We start from the raw sequence: 15238 nt of genomic DNA on the forward strand, positions 1-15238 counted from the left end.
CCCAAACTTGAAGAAAAATATCACAGAATCCTAGAATATTTGTACATACGCTTACAAATTAAGCAAGTTTTCTCCTACAGCAACACAACCACAAACACGAGGGCACACATTAGAAAAACTTCAACAATTTCAAACTACGTTATTTTTCTGCCATTTAAAAAAGAATTCTGGGTCTCAGGTTTTGTGAAGTATTAAGATGATCAGAACAGTAAATATCAAACCAGGACAACCACAATTCATCATCTAGATTATTGATATGTGTAGAATACTTAAATTAAACTTGGCCCATTCAATCAAGTGCAACACAAAGCTAAGACTCATAGAATCAGGAATCACAAAGTTTGGAAAAGACCTCTAAGATCAAGACTCATAGAATCAGGAATCACAAAGTTTGGAAAAGACCTCTAAGATCATCTAGTCCAACTGTCCACCTACCACCAGTATTTCCCAACTAAAACACGTTCCTCAGTACAACAGCTACTCTTTCCTTAAACACCCCCAGATTCAATGACTCCACCACCTCTCTGCGCAGCTATTGCTGCTCCTATCGCTGTTACCTGGAAGATGAGGCCAACCCCCACCTCGCCACAACCTCCTTTCAGGGAGTTGTAGAGTGATAAGGCCTCCCCCAAGCCTCATCTTCTGCAGACTGAACAATTCCAGTTCCCTCAGCCGCTCCTCATAAAACTTGGGCTCCAGACCCAGCACAGCTTCACTGCCCTTCTGCAAACACACTCCAGAGAAGAAGAAAAGATAACATAGGTTGTATCCAAGATGTGGGAGCAAGAAGTATGGCAAGCAAGATTTTCACCATCATGATTATGATGTTTGTGTGTTTAACTGGGAAAAGAAAGTATGTGTCTGTATTTGATTGCAGATTTTCTTCTAGGAATCATACCAAGGGAAAATGATTTTTAAAATAGCTTTTTCCTACTTATATTTAGTTTAGCTTACAAAGGCAATCAAAAAAGGACTTGGAAAACAGGAAAAGCATATATCGTGGCAGATAGAAATTCCTTTTCATCTTGCTTCTTGTCATATTTTGTCTTAAAGGAGAAGCCACTTTTCCTGTTGCTCCTAAGCAGGAGAAGACCCTTGGGAATACCTAAATGGACAGCAAAACCAGACCACATCACAGTGGCAGAGTCCCTTCATCCATGCTCTACAAAACAGCTACGTGGCAGCAAATCTGAGATGACAACAACATAATTCAGCTTCTGTTCTCGCAAGTCAAGGAAAAAAAGTAGCTGACAAAAAAGAAGAATGAAAAGATAGAAGAGATCCTGACTCTACCCAGCTTTGCATCCATCAAGCTCATTTCCTTACTCCTAAACCTCATCAGTTAGGGATCTTGCTTCTTCAGTGCCTGGCCATCTCTCCATGTTAGTCATGTTAGCTGCCAGGCCAGAAGCGGGGTGCTTTTCTTCCAGAGGTTGATCCAATGCCCAAAGCTCAGTCAAAAGCACAAAGATGAGCCTCTGCTACCCACTACAGGAGATGAGACAGTTCTTCACCACCTACCAGTGCCAGACAGCCACAGAAAGCAACCTCAGCTTGTCCTCTTTCCACCCCACATGGCCCATCAGGGAAGCTTCAATATTTGGAAGTTTATAACCTGTGCTTGTCACTATCAGAGATGCTTGTCTCAGATAAATAATTACAACTTTTAAGACAAAAAGCATCTTTTAGCAACTTTTTAAAATTCTGTCTGCTGTTTTGAAGTTTTTTGTCTCTTATTTTTGCTTCTCCCTCAATCTGGCTCTAAAACAAACCCCTTAAAGCCTTGATTAATGCAAAATATTTCTCCCCATTCTGGTAAAGAGATTTCCCTCTGAAGTGGAAGCTCTAACCCAGATAGCTGAGGCAGACAAACAGAACTAAGTGCAATTTCTGATTACAGGTAAAAAGACAACTCTTCAGTTACTTAAACAATCTTGCAAATACTGTCCCATGAAAGTCCTCTCTTATTTCCTCTTTTCTTTCAGTGCAGATGAAGACCTACCTTCACTATGAAAAACAACCCCCAAATATATGCTATAATCAAGTCCTGATCCTCTCTTTTGCAGACATACAAGCACACTGCTCAAAACTCTTCCTTTCCTTTATCACCTTTTACATGTTACGTAGCAGAAACATCAGCTGTGGAAGAACAGCTGCCTCAAAACTAGAATTTTTGTTTAATCTCTGTTAACATGCCATATCTTCAGAATACTACAGTGGGTGACAAACTTAGTAACAACTGAGTGCTTAACGTAAAAGCTTTCTTCCTGCTACAGTATCATAGATTTTATGGATTTTATAATATATAGCAGGCTGGGAACCTGCAGAAACTCTTGCAGCATGTCCTGAAGCAAGAGAGTAACTGATAACATCTCTAATCAGAGTAGCTTACTGTCACAGGTGTGCTGACAGAAAAAAAAGACAAAAAGTAAACAGCAAAAACTAATGATTAAAGGTTTTGCCACCAACAAATGTTGTGCCACCAGACAGACATCCTCCAATTCACAGACATCCTGCCACACTGCTTTTTATCCGGTTGTTGTATCCAATTGCTCCTGATTAGATCACCAATTAAATAGTGTTCAATGCAGACAAAACTGCAGAGAATGTTACCATTGAATTTTTAAATTTGCTTACATACAAGACAGATATGGGGGATTGAGGAACAGCCCAGATTTGGCACGGTTAAGGATCTTCTGACCCACTTTCTACCACCATACACATAAATTTCAAATAGAAGTGGTGTTGACGACCAAGAGTTTCTGCTAATATACTTATTTTTCTATTGAAGAGTTAAGCTAAACTTTAACCCTTGAGGTTAACTGAAAGGCATCTGTGGCAGCTTTAACACACAGAGTCAAGCTTTCTTATAACTTTTAAAGAAACAGCGTAGCTAACCCAAGGCTAGTAGTGATAAAGGATGTTTCTCAAACAGCTACATGTATAATATACGGAATTTCTTACAGATCAACACAAATGGCAAGTAGCTCCGCACACCCAGCAGCGTCAAGTTGACTCTGTTCAGACCAATTTTGCACTTCCACACAATGGAAAGACCACTGGCAGTGCAGTGATCAAGAGGAAAACCTCTCCCTCTGCTCGGCCCGTTGCTGGCTGTGGCTGCCATCCTTTTCCACCTGCTGCTACCCTCAGCAGGCCCCCAGAGGTGGTTCAGCTCAAGCAGCCAGGAGCTAAACCAGACCAGGGCAGATGGCTTTCTGCTGGCCCAGCACAGTAAGTGCCGCCTCTGCTGTTCTCCAACACAAGGGAGAGACACAAACACGTAAGAGGAGAAACTGCACCGGGAAGGTGCAAAGCAGGAAGAACACCTCCAGCAGCAGCAGTAAGGTGTTAGACCAGCTTGGCTACTTGTGAAATTGGGCTGCCTAGGCCAGCACTTTCTCTACCAGATGATAAGCCGTTTGGAATACAAGCAGCAGGTCTACATCATCACCCGTGCTGTTGTAACACCTCTGGCTATCTGAAGAAACAAAGCTGTCTGTCAAAAATAAGGCAACACATCTAAGTGCTGCCACATTTACTCTTCATTCAGAAAAATGTGTGTCCTTAGAATGTTTGTTCTGTAAATACAGCAGAGAATACAAGAGGAGTGCATTGTGTGGGAAAGCAGAAGGCATGTCACACTGCGCTCTGCAAGCTTCTCCGTGAGAGGCGCAGCCCTCTTCAGAAAGCTTTGCATGCATAAACTGCTTTCAAACTGTATGTACAAAACACACAAACAAATTTGATAAACACCTAAGTAGGGCAAGAGTCCTAAGAGGTTTAGAAAACCCTGGGTTACTGTGAGGATAAGCTTTAAACATATATCTGAGGTCTTACATTTTACAAGAGAGCAAAACAAATGAAAACTGGTAAGATGTTTCTACTGTTAGTTCTTATTTGGATCTTAGATCTAGAAAGAAAAAGCACAGAAAGTGACAAGCAAAGAATAAACAAGAAAAATACTTCTTGACCTTTGCTTTCAGTCACTCCTAACTCCTCTCTGCTCCCTTACTCTGCAAGCCTAAAGGGGAAGAAAGACAAACGACAGAAACAAGCTGCCAAGAACAAAAGGTAGAGAAAAAAAAACAAACAAACCAAAGAAAATGGAGGAGTAAGATAGTAAATTCAACGGCAAGCAAGCAAGCAGCACATTAAAAGGTTGGTGTATTTCCATCAGCAAACTTGTAGCTATAGGTAATGTTCTATTTTCATGGCAATGTCACAATGCTCTTGGTAGCATATAGATCAACAAACTCCTGGGGCATGCTCTCTCCCACTACAGAAATGCAGCATTTTGCATCAGTGAAGGTTTCTGCAGATGTACATCACTCTCCCTCACTTGAACGTCATGAATTCACCTCCTCGGCGCCTTTTTAGATACAGATCTCACTGAACTTGAGCAAGGTCACGTTCTGACTGCTGCAACACTACACGGCCGGAAGCATTGCTGCTCATTCACAGATTATTTATTTCATCCATTCAGCTTGCCTCTGAACCGACCCAAGGTTTCCTCACTGCGTTTTCAAAGGAAGGAAAGCAAATGTTTGAGCACTGATGTTCTGAGAACACCCTGAGCAGCTGCAGCCTTCATGTAGATGCCCATCGCAGCCACTTCCCTTCAGATGCGACTGTTTCATCACATATTTGTGACTTAAAGCAGCTTGGAAATGTGACCACCAATTTCCAAAATTAACATTTGAACTCCACCACATCCCAGGCAATCTGACAACCCCAATTCCCAGAACCATGAAGGTCACAGCAATTTCACCAAAAATACTGCACAAGTTAAAAAGAACCCCCCCCCCCCCCAAAAAAAACCCAAAACAAACAAAAACAAGTCCTCATCAACATGAATTCTGCAATAAAATACACCTGTAAGATCAACATGTTGCACTGAATTTACTGAAAAAATCATCACTGGTATTTCATAAATCTTATTTCCCAATATCTGAGAACAGCAAGTTTAAAGATCTCTTAAAAAATAAGTTTTTCAATTAAAAAAAAAAAAGTCCCTTACAGCATACTGCACTTCATGCATACAATCAAGGTTTTGATGCCAATCAAATTTAGCAAGACAAAGTTGTGCATGTTTCTCCTATATGCTAAGACCTCTATTTAATAAGTAGCCCGTTCAGATTGGTCTCAAATAGAAAAGATTTGCACAGCTGATGCCTTCCAATTGTGGGCACATTTTAAAATACATTCTGAATAATATGAGGTGTTCAACACGTACTATTTTGTTTACTCCAATAACCCGAGAACAAGCAATTGCATACTTGGACCTTTTGCTAACTCTCAGCATAGCACTTCACCACCATCCTGTTTATTTGCTATGGCACGCAAAACTCAACAAAGTTTAGGTCACCTTCTTAGAAAGAACTTTTTCTTTTTTCCACTTAGTTAAACTACTGGGGAACACACACAAAGCTTCCTTAGTGAAAACTACTTTCAATTTTATTTCTAGCAACTTGGGGTTTGTTTCCATTTCATTCAATAAGTCACATTCAGGATGTGGACTTTGAAGACAGGCATCTTTGATACAACCAAGCAGCCCACAGCCAGCCCACTGCCTCACCTCTGTCAGCTTGAGAGCAGCACAGTGATTTCTATGGCAGCTGCTGCAAGCTTTATAAATCCCTTTACATGGGGTGCAGGTGGCAAGGTGCTGGCAGCACAGGGACTGCAGGGATGGCCCCTGTGGGAGGAGGCCAGACACAGCTGGGACCAGTGGACCCGCTGCAGCACAAGCTGGCAGCATCTCTGGGAAAATGTACTCAGGAAGAGCAAAAAAAAACAAACACCAAAAACAACCAACAAGTAAACCAACAAAGACAAGGGAACAGAAAGAGCAACAATCAGCAGAGGGAACACCAAGGTCACAGTAGGAGGAGGTATTCCAGGTGCCAGAGCAGATGTCACTGCAGCTCAGCCAGAATATGGAACAGGAAGATGTGCCCCAAAGGGCTGCAGTCTGTGGGAAGCCCCAGCTGAAGCAGATGCTTCCCTGAAGGGCTCTGCCTGCACCAGGGCAAAGAAGAAACATGGGAAGGAAGAGCAGAGAGGAACTGCCCCCACCAACTGTGCTGAGCCTGGGAAAAGGCAGGAGGAAAAGTTTTCTTACAGGGTCTGAGTTTCTGTTTATCACTGACGAATCTATTTTAACCAACAAATTAATTTTTCCCAAATCAAGACTGTTTTGCCCACAGTAGAAATTTGTACGCAACATCCTTATCTTTTTCCATTTATCCTATGGTCTGCCTCAGCTCCCCTAAGGAACGGAGCTGCACAGATGCTGGGTGGGTGCCTGCTGTCAGCCAGGGAGAACCCACCTCAACTCACAGTTCTGCCTGACCTTTCCTGAGTGTGCTGATGAAGCAAGAGCTCAGACAGATTTGTGTTACACAGCATGAGCGTTATTACTGCTGCTGAGTCCCGGACCTGATGAGGAGAAATGTAGTACAAACTGGCTCCGTGCCCAACAATTGTGAGTGAGGTTAAAGACTTTTCTTTCATCTATTTATCCTTGTGTAAAACCAATGCTAGTCATAGAGCATTTTCTATGATCCAAGCTGCAACTATTACTTATGGAATACCAAAGGCAGTGATGACTCCATTAACATTTCTCTTCCTTGTTTATCAGAAAGCTCTCTGAAAGTTTATAAAGCCTTTCAGAAATAATCCAGGTACAAAAAATAGTTCCAGTAAGTGCCATTTTTGTGCAACTGAATTCCTACATAAGCTGTCATTTACATTTGAACCACTGGCTTCGAACCCCCAGTTTTAAGAGGAGATAAGAGCTATTGGTAGCACAGAGCAGAACCACCAAGGCAATAATTAAGCCCACTCAAAATACTGCACCACACTTCTCCACAACAATGCCTAATGCATACACACAAGCTTCACCCTGGGAGCTGCCACGGTTATTTCTTCCTTAATAGGTTGCAGGCTTCAAGAGGGCTTGATACGGGAAAAACACTGAGCCCATGTGAGACAGTCCAAATAATAATGTGGTCTCGTCACATTTCTGTCCAGTTCTCTCACCCACAAATGGTCAGTTTCCAAACGGGAGGAGTAAAGAATTAACAGACTACTCTGTTGAAACAGCATAGGAACAAAGGGATTATAAGACAGCTTCCCCAAAAGATCCTTCCCCTTTGTGTCCAACAGCAGTCAGCACTGTTCCCAGAAATACTCACAGCCCATTCAAATGCTCCAGCATCCCAAAGCGAGAGCCAATCTCACACAATAAAAAATATAACGACAGAATGAAAACTCTTTCCCCTCTGTTCCTTTCTTTCTTGTTCACAACCTTCTTACAGCAAACTGTTCTATGTTTAGCCAAAAGCATCTTCTGCTACCAGGCCCCAGCCGATTTGCAAAACTGAGCGTTGCTGCAGAAGGAGTAAGTGAAGTTCTCAGGATGTGCATCAAAACATCTTTCAGTTCATGCATCTCCACAGATGGAACAGAGGCCCTGCCTCTCTCTAGTGTCTCCAGCTGATAACTTTGGCCTTCAGCCTATTAGCTACACCCAGACCCAGCCCATAGACCTGCAGATTTAGATACCCTCAACAGCAAAGGCACATACTTCATTGAATTCTTTTCATTAAATACTCTTTCTGCCTTACTCCATTAGAAGAGGAGCATTGTTATCACTTAACTTACCATGGGCATTCCTCTCATTTAACTAGAATTTGGAAGCCTTGGATATTGATACAATCATTTCTATGCTACCAGAAAGAGAGGAAATACACAGATGATACTTTTGTATGTTTTAAATACCAGAAAATGCTCTAATCCTACGTACTTTAACTGGTTCAGAATCTGGAAGGTACCATAACAAGATACTCACTGAAGTGTACAGTAATTTCATCTTCTCTGATGTGCTTCTGCTGAGTAAGAAGCACTCAGGTCAGATAAACTGAAAACTGACAGTGATATCCTCTGCCCATCTGTCCCTACCTGTCTGAGATATCTTCATGTGTCTTAAACCGGAGATGCTCTTCTCATCCAGGCAGCCAAAAAGCACATCTTTACTTGAACCGATCTGTAAGTAGTCCACACAACTGAACAATGCACGTTCTTAAACTAAAGATAACACCTTTCATCTCATGCTTATTTTTAACCAGTATAATACTATCGTGTTTCAGGATCATCACTCAGTTGTTTCTAAGGCCAACGTATCTAAGTCCATCTACTCGCAACCCAACAGCCTTAAATTCTCTCTCTTCCCTTTTATTTTGATTCAGGCTTCTGCTTTTCAATCTGCATTTCCACAGACCCAAACCACACTGCTTTCCCTCTGCCTGCACACATGAATGAAGCCCCTGCAGCTGCCCACGATGCCACCAGCTCTCAGCCCACCCTCTCTCCTGTTAGCAGCACTGCAGCCACACTAGGATCTGTCTCCCCAGAACTGACTTCTCCCTAAAAACATCCTCAGGCCCAACGCCCTCAGCCGAGTGAGCTCAGATGCCATCATCCCCACGTCTTTTCCCAAGCACAGAACGAAACAAGCTCAGGAACTGCAGCCAAAGAGAAGAACATCTCCCAGTTCGCTATCCATTCCCACACCTCAGAAGGAAAAGCAGCTTTTCATCTCCTTTATCCGAGCATTTAAAAGCGATGTATGTATACAAAACAAAGGACTAAGCAAGTCATTCACAGTTTTTAACGCGAAACAAAACGAAGGGGCACCGCACTGCCGAGGCTTTGCTTTTTAGCGCGGGAGCGGAATCCTCCGTAAGACGCGCTACTTACGGCCACGCACAGCAGCGCAGGAATCACAGGTAGAAGGGCACGCGGGGCGTCGCGCACACCGGCAACATGTGCGCCCGCAGCCCGCACGCCGAGCGCGGATCCCGCCGCTGGGAACCGGATGGCCACGCCGCCAACACGACCGACGGTGGAGGGCGGCTCTCGTAGCCCCCTCCGCCGGCCCCGAGCCCCGCCGCTCCCCGATACCCGCAGGCCCCGCGCCGGCTGCACCTGCCGAACCCGGCGCCGGCGTCCCCGCCGCGGGCCCTCCGCCGCGGCCTGCCGCCCCGCTCCGCCCGGCCCTGCCCGCCCGCCGCCGCCCGGCCCCGCACCGTTAGCGATGAGCTTGGCCGAGAGCTGCTTGACAAGCTCGGGGATCCGCTCCCACTGGCACTCCGAGCGGCACCGCTCGATCTCCGTTTCCAGCCGCGAGCCCGCCTTCTTGGTGGCCATGGCCGGACCGATGGGTCCCGGCGGGGAAGGGGCCGCGGCGGCGGGAGCGGGCGGGAAGGAGGAGGCGGCGGAGGCGGGGAAAGGACGGCGGCAGCACCGGGCGCCTGTGCGCCGGGAGCGGCGGAACTCGAGGGCCGCGGCCAGCGCCGCGCTCCTCGCCGGCGGCGCCACCTGCCGGCGGCAGCGGGAACAGAGCCGGGCCCCGCCTCGCAGCTCCCGCGCGGGGCCGCGGCCTCAGGAGGCTGCCGGGGCCGGCGGAGCGCGCTGCGGGCGGACGCGGGCCGGGCGCCATGACAGCCCAGGGAACGGAGCCCGGGCACGCGTGGGGAAAAGGGGAGACCCGGCGGTCTCACCGGTTCACCTACTACCGTACGCGAACACACACCGCTCCTGTTTCCTAGGCTGTTCCATAATATGTAGATCAATTTTTGTCTTGAATGGTCCTCCCCACCTCGCAATTTCTCATCTGTCTACCTCAGGGCCTTGGAAGATATGTTAGTCACTTCCACGCAGACACTGCTCGCTCCACTCTCTGGCTGTCTCAGGTGCTTGATCCACGCCTTCACACCCAGTTACACAGAGGCGGATCTCAGCCCAGCCTCCCCAAGTGGCTGCTCACCTCTTCAAGCCCAAAAAAGCAGGGGGTACAGCAGCACACACATAACAAAAGCCCGGACCACGTGCATGCTGTCCCCTACTTTCTAACAGAAGGAATGAATTGCAGCATCTGAGTGGAACCAAAACAGCCGCAAACCAAGTTGAATAAATACCATGCATCTGCATCAAATGTTACCTCACCTACAGGACACAGCAGTTCTGTAGACTTACCCAGACCTCAGAAGAACAGTCTCAACTGATTTGTACTGGAACATGCAGCAAAACCACAAAGACTGCACTGAAGATTATTCTTGCCAATTGCCATTTATATTTCCCAAAATAAGGATAGAGACCCCACTTTTAGAAGAACCAGTTACACAGGATGCAGGGCAATCTAAGGCACTAGACACAACCAATTTATATTATTTAGATGTCTCCACATCCAAGCGCAGACTTGTACAGTTTATTCTCTTTACCCACAGAAAGAAGGGCACGCATATGCATTCACCTCAGCCTGTGAGGACTGCTTACTGGCTCAGACATTCAAAGCACAGGCTGGGTGCAGTGCTGCTGTAAACACTGTATCGCTCTGGATCTAATGCATTTTAGACTTCAGAAACATCAAGATCATACATGAAACTCAAAGTCGAGCAAACTTCACACTCCTATTGTGAGAACAGGTCAACTCCTGTCCTTAATACTGTTTCCCAAACCCCACGAGTTATAAACTTCAAACTCTTGGGGAATAGTACCATCACCAGCCACCTTTATATAAATACTTCATCTAAATGTAAATGCAACACACCTGTGGGCATTGGTAGAGCTGCTATCCACAAAGCAAAATTTCTGTAATATTCCCTCATTAGCGTGTGTGTCACAAATACTAGGAACAGGTGTTTGCTGGTTTTTGTTTGTTGTTTGTTTTTATCATCAGCTGAAAGACGACAGCTCTCAAAACTCTATGCCAGGTAGCAACAAATGCTCTTCTCAGTGTTTCCGCTAATTTACTTTTAACTCCCAGTGCTACTGAAAATGTAATAATAAAGAATTCAGATATTATCTGGCTTTTCCCCAAGTTGCTGTTACAGTACTTGCAGGCTTCAGTTCAAATTCAAGCAGCATAGACTTCAAATTTAAAGAAGTGAAACAGAAACAAAGAGTAGCAGGACACAACAGTGTTTAAGAAATAGAAGGGAGTACTGTTTAAGAAATAGAAAGGAGCAGAAAGAAGATTTAGTACTGCAACAGAAGCAAAAGGAGAAGGATGTGATAGAACATTCCTTGTTGTAAGTGAGGTTTCAGGAGATCTGGAGGACATTGAACTAATCAGAGAATTGAGTTTTAATGGTCAAATGAAAGAATTAAATGAAAAATGAGGCAGCAAACGAATGACAGCTAAAAATCCCTGACACTGTACCTATTGGTTCTTTTAGGCATAAAAGGAGGAAAACCAACATTTTAGTTTTCCCAAAAAGCTGATTTGCTTATGAAGATCATTCATATTTATTCATAACAATTTTAACACATTTTGTTTGCACTGATCACATCATTTCAGTAAAAGCTAGCAGTGAAGGAATAGTATTAAAATATTTACATAACAGTTCAGACTTATTATCTCAGTGGTGACTGCTTATGAAGTGAGATATCTATGCAAAAGGATTAGAGTACCTTGAAATGTATTGGAAAAATTAGGAAATCTATTTTAACATTAGCAAAACTTTCACATACCTATGATGCTCTAAGATTCTATTGTAGATGACCCACAACCACGTGCAATAGTGAATGTGGAATTAATAGTGTAACAGTGATACAGGAAAAACAAGTCTGATCCTCTATGTTCTTATCAACTATCATTTCTTTTTCCAACCAAGACAAAATGTTGATTTCTGAAAACAGCCAATTAATTAAGCTTCCAGTATGGACTGATGCACTTGCAGATGTTAAAAGACCTCAGGTACAGTGAGTTAGCTGGCTAGTTGGAAAAGATGGATAGAGATCTCATTTCTGAAAATTATGCAAATCATAATGCATGGCAATAAACAAAGTTATGCCAGTCAACCTCCTAGCCTCATGCTGCCCCCTTCTCACTCAGCCCCAAATCTCCTCCAATATAGGGCAATAGGAGAAATAATGCTCAATTGTGTTCAGTGCAATTACATTAGCTAGGTAGGGAGGAACAGTAACTTTCAGCCTACAGGAACACCTTAATATAAACTCTGATACTTGGGTAATCTGAAAATAAACCTAATAAAAAAGTTTTCTGCACTCCTATTCCATATAATACAAAAGTGCTGGGTGTTCAAACTGGTAAAAATCTAACAGAGAATAATGACTTGCATAAAACATTTCAATCTCTACTATGATATTAATCTGTAACAAGGGATCAGAAAGCCCTACCTTTATTTCTAAAAGTAATATATTCGAACAGAATGCTAGTAAATTAAATTATCAAAAAAAAAAAAATCACAAGCAAACTTAGAAGATAACTGGGTTTATTCAAGATTGAGCTTTTGGCTTCTTATGCAAATATTATTCACTGCTGAAATAGCAGAGATGGAACCAAATCTCACCTTTGTTCTAATTAAAAAACATTTTAAATAATTAAAAAAATCATAAAAACACTTTCATGACAGCTGTGCTGAATTCAGCTCACTGGTATGCAGGCCCTTGAGAGAACAGGCTAGCTGAAACTTAAAATCCATTTTGTGTCAAAGGCTATCAGTGCATAACGTCAAGTGTTGCATTGCTATTACCAGAAACATTTAATACACAAGGTTACCTATTATTCACTACTGACCAGTTTTTCTTCTGAAGAGTTTGAAGCTGCTAATCAAAGTGCTGCTTATTAAAACAATTTTCTTCATATCAGAGTTCTTATAGCATATATCACAGAAATGATATTTTCAGGCAAACAGAATCACAGGGGTTGGAAAGGGCCTCAAGAAATCATCCAGTCCAACCCCCCTGCTAAAGCAGGTTCCCTATGCAATAGGTGACATAAGTAAGCATCCAGATGGGTCTTGAATATCTCCATAGAAGGAGACTCCACAACCTCTCCGGGCAACCTGCTCCAGTGTTCCATCACCCTTACCATATAGAAGGTCGTCCACATGTTTGTATGGAACTTCCTATGTTCAAGTTTGAGGCCATTACTCCTTGTCCTATTGCTATGCAACACGAGAAAAGCCTGGACTCATCCATTTGCCTCCCACTTCTCTTTATTAATCAAATTCCCTACTGTCCCCCAGCCTTCTTTTCCCCAAGCTGAACATACCCAGGTTATTTAGTCCTTCCTTTCACAGGAGATGCTTCATGCCCCTAAACATCTTTGCAGCCCACCACTTGACTCTAGGAGATCCCTGGTTTTCGCACTGTGGAGCCCAGAACTGGACACAGTACTGTAAATGTGGCCTCACCAGGGCAGAGTAGAGGAAGCCTCAACCTGCTCACCTCGCTCTTTTTACTGCATCCCAGGAGTCCTTTGGCCTTCTTGCCCACCAGGGCACACTGCTGGCTCATGGCCAGCTTGCTGTCCACCAGAACACCCAGGTCCTTCTCAGCAAAGCTCCTCTCCAGCAGGTCATTGCCTAACCTGTACTGATGCATGTGGTTATTTCTCCCCAGGTGCAAGATTGTACACTTACTCTTGCTGAACCTCGTCACGTTCCTCCTACCCCAACTCTTCAGTCTGTCCAAGTCTTGTTGAATGGCAGCACAGCTTCGTGGTGTATCAGCCTCTCCTCCCACCTTTGTAATATTAACAAACTTGCTGAGGGTGGGCTTTATCCACCTTCATTCATCTCAGGTTATTGATGAAGATGTTGAACAAGACCAGACTCAGCATAGACCCCTGGAGAATGTAATGTAACAAAAGACAGTTCCTCCTATCTCCACAAAGTATACACGAAATTAAAAAGTCGACGTCAAAAAGGGAAGCCTTTCCTCAACACAAGTCTTTATTTCACCAATATCTTATTTTTCACTCCAGATTAACATTTTAATTTAAGATAACATATTCTACTGCAAGTTATCGGAGTACAATTCAAATACTACTTGTATTTTAAAGAAAACTTATTCAACTCGTATGTAGATACCATTTTCTCAAGTGCAAAGTGCCATTTTTTTCCCCAGCTACCTAGTTTCACTAATAGCGTTATGCTAACTGCAGTTCTCCATGCCTACTGCAGCCAGTCATCTCCATGAAATTTAGTAAAGTCCATATGAAAACTGTCGGAGAGAAAATATTTCATAGTGACACCTGGTTCCTTTCTGGGAGTATCAAACTGCAATTTAAAAGCTAAAGTAAGAATTAACAACATCCTCAAAACCAACAGTATGACTATATCCACAGCCACACGCAACTTGCCTTCCACTACATCTCATAGCAAGGAATGCAGTCACACATACATGCTTGTAGCAAAATATTCCAACATTTCAAGGATTTTTATGAGAGTTTATTTTCTTAAAGGTAAAATAATTACATCTGCAAATGTACATAATTTTGTAAACCACAAAGCCCTTAATGCTGTTCCAAAGTTAAAGTCATACACAGATTCAGGAAAACTCAGAAATCTAGAACACGTTTTTTTCCCACTCCACAATAACTCTTGATTTCATAGCTCACTGCTTTCAGATTTGTTACATAATGCGTTTTTCAATTATATATGCGATATGTTGTATATAATTGATACCTGAAAAGGAAAGCATGCCTTAACAATCAGATATATTTATTTTTCACAATTTTATGAAATCAGTAGATTTTTTAGTATTTAATGAAAAACAATGCAGCAGTTATCAGCACTGACAGTCTGAATCTGAAGCTTAATGACTAACTGTGCTACAAAAGATAAGAAGTCAGACTCCAGAACATCTCCTTTCCATAGCCATTCATACTAAATGGAAATCAGCACTTGCAATGAAAGGGCAACAGCATAATTTAATAAGCAATGTATTTTAAAAATTACTCTTTACACAAATGTTTCATACTGTATTTTAAACCTGTCATAACATTTGTTATAAAATATCCTTTGCATCACAAACACATATTCACACACACAAGGAAAGATGAGAAACATGGCTTTAAAGAAAAAAGAAAAGAAAGAAAAAAGTACTTCACTATCAAAAGGCTTTATAAATGTATTTTAATCCAAGTTTAATTACTTGCTCCACAAACATGTTATTAGTTACACCATTACACTGCCAGTAAAGTTCTATTCCAAACACTCAGTGACTAACATGAAGCAGAATGGGAACAAACTCAGCTTTTTCCTCGCATTTATTGTGCCAATATGAAACTTTCCAGCCTTCGTGACAGGTCTGAGGATTTAAAAGGCATGCTTTAGCTACTTCCAAGTTCAGGGAAAGGCCAGGTAAGGTCTAAACATAGCTTTAAACATAAAGATGTTTTCCTATTCTTTTGACTTATGCA

The 15238-nt window shown here is 43.0% G+C and overlaps 1 protein-coding gene across 2 annotated transcripts in view; it reads right to left on the reverse strand.

Annotated features, from left to right (window-relative positions):
• The window catches only part of TTC7B (tetratricopeptide repeat domain 7B), a 123502-nt gene extending 114259 nt beyond the window's left edge, over nucleotides 1-9243 (reverse strand). Inside the window, exon 1 of one of the 2 annotated variants that reach the window (XM_042814706.1) lies at nucleotides 9093-9243. In XM_042814706.1, the coding sequence (XP_042670640.1) occupies nucleotides 9093-9213 (121 nt within the window). In that variant the 5' untranslated portion in view covers nucleotides 9214-9243. Of the gene's footprint in view, nucleotides 1-8763; nucleotides 8828-9092 lie in introns of those variants that run through there. The other variant, XM_042814707.1, reaches the window with a different exon arrangement.
• Between the last annotated feature and the right edge of the window lie 5995 nt (nucleotides 9244-15238).

This window comes from Centrocercus urophasianus, unplaced genomic scaffold, assembly GCF_019232065.1.
Source record: "Centrocercus urophasianus isolate 14NV4802_14NV808 unplaced genomic scaffold, USGS_Curo_1.0 seq_14, whole genome shotgun sequence".
NCBI lineage: Eukaryota > Metazoa > Chordata > Aves > Galliformes > Phasianidae > Centrocercus > Centrocercus urophasianus.